A 14217-nucleotide genomic window follows, 5' to 3' on the forward strand; every position below is an offset into this window, starting at 1 on the left:
AAGGACCGGTCCACCACATTACCAGTTTCGATTACCGTTTCCAGAAATATCCCTATTATGATTGAACTATTATATTATCTCTGGAATGTTCCCAGTTTGCAGTTACTCTACTATCCGGGATCGGCCAGGTTTATTCGGCAAAGAAATCAGATGGACAGCCAGGAAACCAGGGAAGGGCGAGCAAAGGAAGCATCGCCATAAAAAACTAACGCGATAACGTTAGCGCATTAGTCGGGAGGTAAGCCCGTCTCTTTTTGTATAAGTGGTTCGAGCCCTACGACAAAACTTATTTGCTGGTACAGTGGCCCTTTGGTTGTTTCAAACTAAACAACCTCATCAAAAGCTGTAAAAGCACCTTCGGTGGCTATCGATCTAAAGACTTCTAGAGAGCAAGAAATCGCTAATAAGGGCTTTATACGCACAATTTTTGCCTAAAGGGGACAAGCTCCCCTCCTCAGACAACATGCAGGACGCGGCTTGGAAAAGTAGGTCGGTAAAGTGATTACTTTCTCATTTAATAGTTTTTTGTGCCGTTTCAAAGAAGCCTAGTAAACCTCGTACATGGCATTCGGAAATGTTGTTGTTATTGCGGTTGGCGGTCAAGTGTGTGGTTCCTACCCACGATGGAGAATTGGCCAACAAGTGAGTGGATTATTCCAAATTAAAATGTAGCATAAATTTCCGAATATCTATGGAATTGGCATTGAATAGCGTTAAACTATAGTAAAATCAGGAAAATCTCTATCAGGACCTCTATGGTTAAGATATTCATTATAGGCCCGTGGTGCCATTTAATTACCTTGCCACAGTATAAAATGCCTTTCGGCAAAGCATCATGGCCCACAGGAATTGGGTCAGCCCGGAAATCACTAGTCTATGTCCACCTGATTACTTCTCCTTTCGCAGCTCACACTCGGTTGCACAATACTAGGTAGGATTTTCTATTCACAAGAATGCACATAACTGCAGAAGACTGGGAAGTAAAATACCTTCAATTGATCAGACGCCGTGTATGGCTCGCACACAAGGCACATGAACACATTAGCGTTTTTTTTTTTCATGCTTTATTTAACAATCATAATCACGTCCTTTTCTCATCTCACGAACAATCTCCATCAGCGCCTGGTAAAAAAAATGGGGCCTGGTACAATCGCCTCCTGGGACTTAGCCGACGTTCCTGTAAAGAGAGTCTGCGTGAGTGTTTAGCAAGCAGGGTATGGAGGAGAAGAGATTGAGCCAGAACAAGCCGTAAAATTCCTGAAAAAGAAGCATTCCACGTAGAGGTTCGTTAAACGAGTGCAAACATTCAGCATCTGCCGAATTCTATCAGAAAGCGGCACAGCGAGAACACTTCAGGCGCTCCTCCCGAACCCCTGATGCTGTTCTTGCATATACACATTTTTGCCCGAAGTTGCATTACATACGCAAGGATGCTAAATTTGCATTAGAACTACCGATACTACCAGAACGAACATAATACTGTTCATGGGCACTGATATGAATAGTTAAAACAGCCTGTACGCTTACCTACTACCGTTGGTAGGTCAAACACTGTCAGGAGAGAAAAAAAGGCGCCGTAAGTAACTACTGAAATTCCTTCCATTCACATGCTTTCCTAGACTCGGTAAAACATCACCACCCTGATTGTCATACGAGGCAAATTTACTAAGGTGTCACGAGAGATCGCCAATCCCCACAAGTACCGCGGAATAAAATATGGCATGCCAATGGCCACGGCGGGCATTATTAGAACACTACAATCTCTGTAAGCGGTTATTTTGCAGTTTTACTGTGCGTATATTATGTGACAACACGTTTTCCTACAACTCGTATTCACAAAATTTACACATCACAGATTCGTTTTTCGTCAAGCTCGTTAGAAAGCTTTTCGCGCTTTGCTTCTAAACTCTTTGATTTATATACAGCGGGGGGTGGGGTCGCTGGTCATGCACTCAGTTGTATCTGAAACATAAGATCAAAGAAGGATAAAAGTCAGGCCAGTCTTCGCCGGCCCCGCTGTAGGTTCCGCGATGACTCCTGTGTTGAGAGCGCATGTCATCGAGTAAATCGAGGCGCCACCCGAGCACTCCACATATGGGCAAAGAGCGCCAAGGCCATGCGAGAACCGTGTGGCTCCATATGGCCTGAATATATTCGTTCCATAGTGTTCATATGTGTTTATTAAAGGTATGACCATGCAAGCGTTAAGATGTTGTGATTACAAAACATTCCGCATACATTCTAAAGGCAAAGCCTCCTTTCTCGTTTTTTTTCTTTTTTTTTTTTAGTGTGACTGCTGTCGCTGTTCAATGTATCTACCCGTTCAGCCCTTATTAGGTACTTGTTCTTTCAAGAAAAACAACACACGCAGCTCTTTCGAAGCGATAGCTGACGCGTGTACGCCTGGATACTGCGTGATATAACGTGGGTTCGAAGTGCGGGATCTAGACATTCCCGAAACTTCGCAGTGGGTTACGAGGGACGCCGTAAGGGTGAAGGGCTCCGCATGACTTTTGACCACTTAGCGATCGCACACCCAGAGCACGGCACACGGGGCTCCTTGCATTCAATGTGGCCGCCGCAGCTGCGAGCATAAAGTGCGGCATGGCGCTCAGGAGCGCAACGCTATAAATTCTAAGCCACCGGGATGGGTGCTTCGTCAGAGCTGGCTGCCGGAACGCGTGCAGGTTGTGTTGTGCGAAGCAAACATTGCGGCACTCCGAACCCAGACAGATGGTTTGGTGAGCCGGAATTCGCGTGTGTGGAAGGCCAGACGGTTTGCTAGAGCGGTTTCGTCACCTCAAGGCCGGGAAACTAATTTTCCACCGTTCGAACTGCCATTGAATTAGGGAAACGTAGTGACAGCATTAAGACAACATTAGCCTATTAACATTAAAGAACAACTGCAAACAACGCAGTATGCCTGCTGCTTTTATTTTTCATTTCTTACAAAGCTTTTTTTTTAATCGCGTGCGACACTTAGCACCGTTTCACCATTACAGACAGATTTCTGTAAAGTGAGGAAGTAAATTGCATGAAAAAACGCAGTACAGAGATAAATAAACCGTGTCTCTAACTACCCTCCTGAGCGTTCGCTTTAGCCTACACATTGCCAAGGAAAATGTGAGCCGAGCATACATTAAAGTCATATGTGGAGAGGAGAAATAACGCCAGCACAACTTAAAAACCCACATCCCCAGATTCGCTCAAGAGAGCATTGACCCGACAGGTAAGATAATGTGTAAATACCGTAGGAAGGCTTTTGGAAGTTCAGCTACCTCGAATTTTGTGAATACAACATGCGTCTTAAAGCCAAAGCCATTGAACATTCATTATTGAACGAAATAAACATTTAAAAAAAATTATTGAATATTGCAATTTTCTGCCTGCACGTTGCGATGTTTAGTGCGAGTAGTCTGCCCCTCTTCGGGTATTCACGTGAACAGGCCAAACTGCGCGATATGGTTGGGGATATTTAAAAAGATGTGCGCGTGTTCGGAATAAACCAAAGCACACAGAATATACCCATGTACGTGTGCAGTCACTTATTTCTTTTACGCACTACGCACCCCCCCCCCCCCTATAATACCCTCTAAGGCCTTTAGGGTACCTCAAATAAATAAAGAAATAAAAGTGCCTATTTTCTTTCCAAGTGACCATGAAAATCGTAATCTTTCCGATTTCATTTTCTTATGAAGCGCTTAAAAACGTGTATGCCACAGTGTAGGGCTGTGGCATTTGGACCAACGGTTTTATTGCGTGCAATGTGAAGGCCACAGCCACTGAAAATAAATCACCACTCAGGCAATAGATCCACTCTAGAAGTAAGAGAGATATGACGCACTCTATTCCGCAGCTAAGCTTACTGCCGTTCCAGATTGCAGGATGGCGAAGCACCAAGCAAAAGACCAACTTTAGAAGGAACTTGCTCTACGAAAACTTCAGCGTCAAGGCGCGATACCACGTTCCACAGAAGACAGGAAGACGAGGCACTCACTGTCATCTGAGAGCAGCGTAAAGAGGACGGCGAAAAGTGTGCAACTGATGAGCAGGAGCAAGGTGCTCATCACCAGCACCACGAAGCGTTCCCGGCTGTTGGTGACCGAGCTGCGTAACAAAGGAAATCGCCACTCAGGGAGTTGCACGCCGTAGACGTAATGGCAATTCATTTTTCAGCAGGGCATCTATTGCGAAACTCTTGTAGGATCGCTCAACGGGTTTTCTTTATACTGAAGCAGGGTACGTCTGGCGCACGAACGAAAATAAGAGTCCCTTGGTGGGACTCTTATCCAGGTCCAAAAGCGTATCATCATGCTTTCACCATAAAAACACGAATGCATGCATACGGGAAGTAAGAACATCACCAGAACTTTGATAGCGCAAGATATCGCCATGAGCAGCTCTGCGCGTCTGTCGTGTCGTACACCAACCATATGGTGAGCCAGCTAGCTGGGCTCCGTCTTCCACTGTGGCAGCCAGAACTTCCAAGACTCCATGCGACATTGCAGTCGTCAGTAATTCCGGCCAACTATAGCGACAAACGGGGACAAGTTTCAGGCACAAAACAATCGTTCATAACTAAAGAACAACCACACAAAACAGCCCAAAACAAACAGTGCAGGGACGTTGAGACCACTTACAGCTGTATGCACTATATGTATACACGCCCTATACTTTAAAGTCCTGGCCGTTCGAAAATCGTCCTGGATTACGTGTTCCTGTCTCGAGCGACCACCGTGGCACAAGACGGATCGGGCCGTCAGGTCGCTGTCCTTGCTCAAAACGGGGTCTTTCACCGGAGACTTAAGCGGATACAACAAGTGGCGATGCAGCTAACGAGGAAGAGTATACGGCGTCGTTGCCACTTTTCGAACTAGAGGGTAGTGGGACCTAGCAGTTGTGTTTTGGAAGTATAATTATTCTATTTGACGGCGCGTCAACGTAGGAACCAGAAGTAAACAAATAGGGATAATGATTTGTAATCGCGCAGCCACCGTAGTAAATAATTCTGACTTCGCCACATAATAAACATGAGAAACAACCCAGCACTCTGGCTGTTTACATACGTCTGCACTACGCGTCACGTATCGAAATTCCTCTGCCTCGCTAGGTGGTTTCTTCCCTAACCCTTGCAACATAAAGTGCGAAAGGAAGCTTTTGCACTGTAACAAGTACATGCCCAAACACATATTGATCAAGTGTAATTGTATTGACAAATTCACAGCACTTACCGTATAATACAAATATTATGCCACTGACAATGTAAAAGTGACCACAGTCGTACACAAACACAGCAATCGGAAACTTAAAACGAGCTAAAAAGGCTTCAAAGACAATCACAGACCCCTATTAGCAGGAAGTTATATTAATGCGCTGGGGTAAACTATAACCGAGTAAAAAAATTCCTGCAAGATTTCAGAGAACACGTGAAAGGTTTATCTAGCGCAAAGGCCTCTGATAGATTTTCAGTAGGCTTTGTCGGTATTAGCATATAATAGCCAGCAACCCGTCATCACTCGCAAACACACAGGTCATCTACCAACAGATATGTCAAAAATAAATAACGCCATTACACGAAGGAAGGCATATTCAAGAATACATAACTAGAAGAAAGTAATTGCAGGCTACAAAAAAGACTCCTCACTTGTAATAAAAGTTATCTCTGCAAAGAGCACTAACAATATATAATTTGCAATACATGGCTTCAAGTGACTACAACCTGAAAGTACTTCCCAAATTTTTTTAGCTGATTTCATGACGTTACGAATTACGAAAATTAGACCTTTTCGTTTTATTCTTCTAGAAGTATATTATTTCTAGTTGCATCTGGTTCCTTTCAAATGGAAAACATTAAGCATACAATTGTATTTAGAGTGAATTTCTGATCGCCTCATATAACAACTAGCAACAACACAATTAATTGCACGTATGCGTGCAGGTTATTAAATAAGATTCACAGCAATATAGACAGTTGCACAGCATATAACAGAGACCTACAGTCATAGTGACTCGAAGACAAATGTCGTGGTAAGCTACAGAATGAAACACTGCGCCAGTAACGCTAATCTTCCAGCCACTACAGTCACTGTAGCACAGCTGTAAAATATGGTCAAGTGCATTATGACTGAAAGCCGGGCGAGTTGGTACGAATTCATGTTGTTACTGCTCGAAGAGAAAACGGCTACAACGAAGGATCGAAGTACACAGCACATGCGCAGACTCGCAACTACTTCATCCTGGAAGGTTCTACAACTAAATTAGTGACGGAACTGCACGTGTCATTTAATTATATGAGGCGGAACGAGCGGGCAAAAAAATTATTTTAGCCTGCCCGCTATTACAGCAAGCGGGGGCGGTTTGGGCGGGTTGCCGGATTTGCCGGGGCGTAAACGTGGGCGGCCGTAGTGTTCCTGTATATGCTCCCGCAGAGAGCAGAGTTGCGAGTAACTTTCCCGGCGCCGCTCGCACCGCCTTCCGCGGAGAGCTATCACGTGGCGCAAGATGACGTCAAATGTCCAACTGCGCCGCTGCGTAGCCAACATCACGGGCGCGATGCCGACTCGGCGTTTCCGTCAGCTCCATCGTCATTGCAATCAGCGGACCGTTGAGCGTGCGTTGCAACCATCGGCTACGGGCTGTGGGCAGGTTATTCGACGATATTAAGTCAAGGCCCTTGGTGAAGTGATACGAAACACATCCTATTGACACTTGCATTCCTGTATGACGGAGTGCAGCGCACCAAACTGCACACACCGCACGCGCGGTGCTGCTCGGACGCGCAGACGTGCGCCGGCGACTGCCGGCGACCGGACGGCTGCGAAATAAAACACGATATGCGAGATGCGTTCGCCTTGTTTGCAGAGGTGCATTTTGCCTTCTTTACAATAAAGCAATATTTAGTAACACCCGTCTTAACGCTGAGATGCGTGCGGGTGGCTTGAGAGATTGCTCACTTGTTCGATTTTTGGCGTTCATGTGAAGCGCGACGCAAACTCGGGACAAAAAATGAACGACACGTCTGCATAACGCTGCACATATACGCCAAGAATGTTAACTTACCAACTAGCCTAATTGGCTGCCTTGCCTCTACGATTGTTCTGACTGTGCGGGTCTCGAACAATGTGTCCAAAACAAAGTAAGTAGTAGCAGATACAATTTACCCGCTTCACCCTTGTTTCTCCCTCCTGTCTTTTTTTTTTTTTGTAGGCGTTCTAATTTTTCATGTAACGTTGATTGACGCGCTAGTGCTCATTGTTTTCTAGTAAGCGAAAACCTAGCGCGCTCCGGCTTACGAGACAACTGCGATAGCTTCAGCATTTACCGCCCGCAATATCTTCCTTCTTCGATGGGCGTTTGTAGAAATGACGAATGTGAAAATATGCCTGTATGTTTAATAAGCGCTGTGCATTAGCAAATACAGAAAATGTAGTTGCCGACACCATTTGTATCTGGAAATAAGTGTTAACCGAGGCTGTCTTCGACGTTTGTAATGCTGGTATATGGTGGTTAAATAAAACAGCACATGAACGAGCGAAATGCTCATAAGAAATCATGCAGGAGGAACAGTTTTCATGCGCTAATAGAAAGATAATGATGCAAGGTCAATGCAATTACTCAGGAACAGAAGCATGGTTAAATAGATTGTCATGTATATGCATGATTGTTTACATCAAAGGGAAGCACCGTTCTTCTTTAACGACTAAAAGCCACAATTAATGTAAAGTCCCACCGCAGTCAGGGCGCAGGTAGTGCACGAAGCTAGGTAGGCTCATCGGACCCATGTAGAGCAGCCCGCACTTAATGGCGCCAACACACCGACTGCAGTTGGCTTGAAGAAAGGGTCGCTAAACACACGAATAAGGACGAATGTCAGATACCGAGTATGTTGCATATGTACTTGTCTGTGGTTATGATGTCCGTAGATTTGATAATTACATCACGCCATCACGTCAGCAGGCGGCCATCAGCCTTGCACTCCTGGAAGACGGTAAAAGCTTGGTGTATTGCGACTCCAAGAGGGTAATTCTGTCCTTCGGAACAGAATACTTGGTACTCAACAGCTCACATCACACTACATCAATTGGTTCCCGGCCCAGATGGAACCATTTGAGGGGCCGCTCCCTGGTCTGAACGAGGCGGCAAACGAGGCCGCACGAGACCTAACTCGCCGTGCGAGCCCGGACTCCATCTCGGCAGGATGGGAGAGCGAGCGCGACCAACAATCTCACCAAGCACTATAAAAGAGATGCATGCTGCTACCGCACAAAGCACTCAATAAAGCACATGAAGTCACGTACAGGGGGCTTCAGATGGGCACCAACCCATGCCGGGGCTTCCTGCACAAAATATTAATGGACGCGCACCGTCACAATGCGTGTCGCTTTTGTAAAGATATTGCTAGCCTTGCTCACATGCTTTGGGGTTGACCCCTGGTGCCGGGGGCCAGGACCACCAAGGAAGAGTGGGACCGAGCTCTACGCAGCTCGGACCTGACAGCACCCTGAGCTGTCCATCGGGCCCGCGACGCGGCGGAGGGGCATGGCCTCTCTGTCCCGACGGGGGGCGGCCCGTTGCGCGCTAATCGTGAGCACCGAGGGATCTCAATGAAGTTATTCATTCATCCATCCATCTTCTTCTCTTGCGGAAAAGAGCGGCGTGGATTAAAGAGCAAACGGGCAGGCGATATGATCGTTGCGTTTACGAGAAAAAGTAGGGCTGGAGAGGCCACGTACTACTACAGTACACATCCGGTGTAGTGCTAGAGTCAGAGAATGACTCGTAATAGAAGCGAAGCGAAGGACATCAGAGCTGTGGGTAGGACAATGCAATTATTATATTTGCAGGCGGAAGCTGGAATTATCTTCCACAACATAGCGGTAATTAGAGATCGCAAGGGATATTCGACGTGCAGTGAACGGTCGCCTTTGGCACACGGGTGGTAGTCCGTGGTTCGGCAGTGAATAGTACTTAGAAGATGAGCGCGGACATAAATTGGCGAGATTGAATCTTCCACCCGCGATCAGTAGTAAACTCTTCGAACAGCCGAAGCGCCAGTTGCTCTCCCAACGTGCGGCCTGCGTAGGGAAGCTTAGGGCACCTATCCTGGAGTGTGCACACCCACAACACTGCCACCCCTAATGTACCGTATGTCTGTACTAAATTAGGATACGCAGGGCAACTCACTAAGCTCCCGAGCAACATACTTCGAGGAGTTGGTGTGACGCATGTACACGAGAGGCCCATTGTCCGTGAGAACTATCAAACAACTAACCTTTAAAGAGGTATCGCTGGTGATGTATATGTTTAGAAGCTCGCGGATTAAACCTTTGAGTAGTTTCTCAACAGAATGAAGGTTTCAAGAAAGAAAGTCAAGACTGCACATCTCGATGTCACTGAATTGACGAAGAACCGTGTCGATGGCTATGCTAGAAGAATCCACCATGATTCGAGTAAGAACATCACATCTGGGATGACTAAGAAACACCGCATCTGCATCACGATTTCGACCTCACGATTACATGCCGCCCGTTTACGTCACCGCGTCTGCGTAACGTCGTTACCGTCATCATGACCGTCGACAGTGATGTATTTAACATTGAATCTACATAGCGACAGAAACAATTCCGGCGTTCAAGCCGGGTTATGCATCAGACGTGTAGGGCAGCAGCATTCCTCTTGCACCCTTCCCTAAGAACACATGGCGCCAGCTATCGCCGCCGCCGCGAAGCCTCCGCGTGGCCTCCGAAATGCAAGGTTGCGCGGGTGAGTGCGAACGGAGTGAAACGCGTCATGCGCGCACCGCACTCCCAACTCCCGCATCTATTCATACGCACTGCGCCATCTGGTGGCGCTGTAATGAATTTCAAGCGTGGCCTCGATCCGAGAAGAGAAGCGTGGGTTGCCGGTGGCTGTGAACGCAATTGGTTCCCTCAATTGTCACTCATCGTGTACAATTGAGGGAACTGTACACTGAGGGAATTGTACACGATGAGTGGCCCAACTTCGTTGCCCGCCCGGGTACCCTACTGCACGTGCCGAAATCTAAATACCCAGTCACCCAAGTTGTATTCGTGTGCATAGCTAGTGGCACTTACACATTAGTCCAAGTTGTAGCGTTGAAGCCGCGAGAGCGTCCTGTAACACGTGCGTTAGAAAAGTCCGTGGAGGAAGGGAAAATTCTCTGAATAAAAAAAAAATCGCCACCCAACCTCATCCCTCAAACAGCAACAGAACACAATAACAATACACTATATCAACGGAAGAACACTATATACAGTATACACAGCCCGGCAGTGGAGGTCTGTAGGGTGTCTACAAGAGGGTTTTAGCGTACATCCTCCATTTGCACGCGGCCTTCGGGGCAGGGCTTCGAACCCGTCGCACTGGAACACAGTCGCACAACCCCCAAGCCACTGCGATACCCCGATGGGTGTAAGTGTAGGGTTTGAGCTACCTTATATGATTTGTGTTGGTGTGATGGCCGAAGCGAGAAACAAGGCAGAGTGATGTGATCAAAAATGAGGTCGCTGGTATGGTGCATTAGGAAATAAATAAAATGTATTTGACGATACCATTCGTACCTGGCAATAAGTGTTAACCGAGGCTGTCGTCGACGTTTGTGATGCTTGTATATGGTGGTTAAATAAAACACGACATGAATTAGCGAAATCCACATAAGAAAACATGCAGGACGAACAGTTTTCCTGCGTTAATAGAAAGATAATGATCATACACGAAACAAGCGTGCTTAAATAGGTTATAATGTATAGGCGTGTGTGTATATATCAAAGGGAAGCACCGTTTTTTTAAAACGACTAAAAGCCCCCATTAATGTAAGCTCCCACCAAAATAATGGCGCAGGTAGTGCAGAAAACTAGTTAGGGTCATCGGATAAATGAAGAGTAGCACACATTGAATTGCGCAAACACACCGACTCCAGTTGGCTTGAAGAAAGGGTCGCTAAATACACTCATAGGGACGAATGACAGATGCCGAGTGTGTTGCATGTGTACTTGTCTGTGCATGTGATGTTCGTACATTTCCTAATTTCATCACGCCATCACGCCAGTAGGGGGCCATCAGCCTTGCACTCTTAGAAGACGGTAAAGCTTGGTGTACTGCGGCTCCAAGAGGGCAATTCTGTCCTTTGTAACAGAATGCTTGGTACTCAACAGCTGACCCCACACTACATCAATTGGTTCCCGGAACACATGGGACCATTGGAGGGGCCGCTGAACTAACTCACCTAGTGTTCCTGTATGTGCTCCCTCAGGGAGCAGAGTTGCACATAACTTTTCCGGCAACGCTTGCACCGCTATTCGCCGAGCGCTATCACGTGGTGCAAAATGACGTCAAATGTTCAACTTCGCCGCTGCGACGCCATCTTTACGAGTGTGGTGCCGACTCCTTTTCGTCAGTGCCGTCGAAATTGCAATCAGCGGACCGTCGAGCGCGCGTTGCACCGATCGGCTCCGGGTTGCAGGTACGGTATTCGACGATATTAAGTTAATTACTTTGGTGAAGTGGTACGAAACATGATTTCGACGCTTGTATGACGGGGTACAGCACACCAAGCTGCGCAAATCGCACGGGAGGTGGCAAAGCATTTTACGCGGTGCCGTGCGCACGCACGAGACCGGCCGGGTCCGAAAGGGTCAGGATATGCGAGGTGCGTTCGCCTTGTTCACAGAGGTGAGTTCGGCTTGTTTATACTAAAACGGGTCTTAATTATCTCGAGTAACACTCCTGTACACGCTGAAATGCGTACGGTCTGCACGAGAGGTTGTTTTTGGTGTATACACCGTTTTTTCATGGGCGCCACCATGGATGGTGGTGGATGGATGTTATGAGCGTCCCCTTTATAACGGGGCGGTGGGTTGCGCCACCAAGCTCTTGTTATTATACTGCCTAATGTCGTACCTAGGTTAAACAATGAAAAAAAAAAAACACTGAACTACCACGCGCAAATTTTCTGATCCCCTATTGCGAACTGTTCTTATGTACGTCTCCGTCTTTTGTCGTTTCCCTACTTTTCTTCCACCAATCCTCCAATCGCCTCTTACTAATGCCTATTGCGGACATGTTTGCTTTACCACTGCTCCCGCTGAACCCAAGGGCTTCAAGGAAGCTAGTGCTGCCTGAATCGTCCGCTGGGTAGACGTCTTCACATTCTAAAAAAACATGCTCCGTCGTTTCCCTGGCTTTACCGTATCAAGCACATGCTTCTTCTTTCTTCTTATATCTGGCTATATAGGTGCATGTTCTAAGGCATCCCGATCTCTCTTCGAAAAGTAATGAGCTTCCCTTTGAGTTATCATAAATGGTTTCTTTCCAGATTTCGTTTTTTTTCCTTTTAAGTAGTTCCTCATGGCAGGATTCTTTTCCATTGCCGCCACCCATAAGATTAGTTCAGCCTCTCTGACTTTCCGTGTGATCTTCTTTATGCTGTGTTGCCCACCCTACAGGCCACATGCTTGCTGGTAAGCTTCCTAGTTCTTTTCCTCCACTGTGAATCAATGTTTTTCCTGTACAGATACCTGAACACTCACCCAGCCCATTAACTTTCTTCCATATTCCTCAGCCGTTCTTCATACTCAATTTTATTGCGAGCTTCCCTCACTTCAAAACTATTCCAGCCCATAGCACCCTGCACAGCTTCATTTGTAGTCTTCCCGTGAGCGCCCAATGCGAGGCGACCCACTGACCTTTGGTTCCCGTCGAGTCCTGATTGTACCCCTGATTTAAAGCAAAGAACCGCATTTCCAAAAGTAAGTCCTGGAACCATTACACCTTTCTATATACATCGGAGGACCTCGTACCTATTGTATCCCCATAGCGTTCTGTGCTTCATTATGGCTGCATTTCTCTTCCCCTTTATTGTTATGGTTTTTTCCTGTGTTTTCATATATCTATTGCCTTCGTTTATCCATTTACCAAGGTATTTATATTCTGTTACCCGAGGGATTTCTTGGCCCTGTATCTCCACTGTCTGTTCATTGCTCTCATTAAATACCATAACACCTATATTTCTAACACTAAATTTCAAACCTAAATTGTTCCCTTCCTGTCCACAGATATTAGCCAGACGTTGCAAATCACTTTGCTTGTTAGCTAGCAACACAATGTCATCCGCATAAAATAAACCTGGGAGTTGCTGCTCTACTACTGTACCCGGCTGTTTGTATGAGAGATTAAACCCGATATTACTTCCTTCTAGCGCTCTCTCCATCCTCACCATGTACATCATAAACACCAGCGGGGATAAAGGGCACCCCTGCCTCATTCCCTTGTTGATATGAACTTTCTCCTCGCTCCTCATACCTTCCCATTCAACGCAAGTGGTATTTTCTAGGTAAATCTCTCTCAAAAGCTGTAGACAATCGTTACCTAAGCCTTCTCCTTCCAGAATATCCCACAAAATGTTGCGGTCTACGCTATCGTAGGCTCCTGTAATGTCTAAAAATGCCACATACAATGGTCTGCTTTCTGCTTTTGATATTTCAATACACTGAGTAAGAAGAAACAAGTTATCATCCACACGCCTACCTATTCTGAAGCCATTCATTCTACTTTATCGCCAACTGTCTGGTATTCGTCTATCTTTTAAAGTTTTTTCAACTGCTTTCACTAGAGCTTCCTTACTTTTTGGTCCTAGTTCATTTATCAGCCTAACGGGAACCTCGTCTAGCCCTGTGGCTGTGCGCTTAGAAATTTTCTCTTCCGCTTTCTTCCAGCTTAAATTTGTCAGCACCAGCTCCTTTTCCACTTGGCTCTCCTTCATGCTCTTTTTTTGCCACCATATTGCTACGCAGTGATGCCATCTATGAGCAGTCGGCATGCTGGCTTGGGCGAACGCTCCGTTTTGCATGGCAGGTATACGTTTGGCGATAGTTTCTGGCATCGCTTCGGACGACACTCTAAGGACAGAAAACGCGCAATTATCGCTAAGTTTACATCCTTTAAAACTAACGAATCAATTCTTTCTAAAGGTTCAAAATTCAAAGGTACAGACGACAGCGTAGGTGAAGACTTTTCGCGCCACGTTCAAAACTGCCGGAAACATCTTGTCGCTTTTGCCAGGGCGAAGTCCGTGCCTTTTTCCCTGAGATTTAAAACTTTGCATATTGGCCCCAAACGTTACGTCTTTGATGAGCATTCAGAATCTGTAAAAGAAATATCTTAACAATCAACTCATCCTTGCCGGTCATCGCGCTATCC

At 46.3% G+C, this 14217-nt stretch overlaps 1 protein-coding gene across 3 annotated transcripts in view; it reads right to left on the bottom strand.

Moving 5' to 3' along the window:
- Positions 1-1088: 1088 nt before the first annotated feature.
- The window catches only part of LOC129385579 (uncharacterized), a 39115-nt gene continuing 25986 nt past the window's right edge, over positions 1089-14217 (bottom strand). For 2 of the 3 annotated variants that reach the window (XM_072286831.1, XM_072286829.1), the window contains 3 exons: positions 3998-4107; positions 1528-1551; positions 1089-1177 (listed from right to left, as the gene is read on the bottom strand). In XM_072286831.1, coding sequence (XP_072142932.1) covers positions 1116-1177; positions 1528-1551; positions 3998-4107 — 196 coding nt within the window. In that variant the 3' untranslated portion in view covers positions 1089-1115. The remainder of the gene's footprint in view (positions 1178-1527; positions 1552-3997; positions 4108-14217) is intronic. The other variant, XM_072286830.1, reaches the window with a different exon arrangement.

This window comes from Dermacentor andersoni, chromosome 3, assembly GCF_023375885.2.
Source record: "Dermacentor andersoni chromosome 3, qqDerAnde1_hic_scaffold, whole genome shotgun sequence".
NCBI lineage: Eukaryota > Metazoa > Arthropoda > Arachnida > Ixodida > Ixodidae > Dermacentor > Dermacentor andersoni.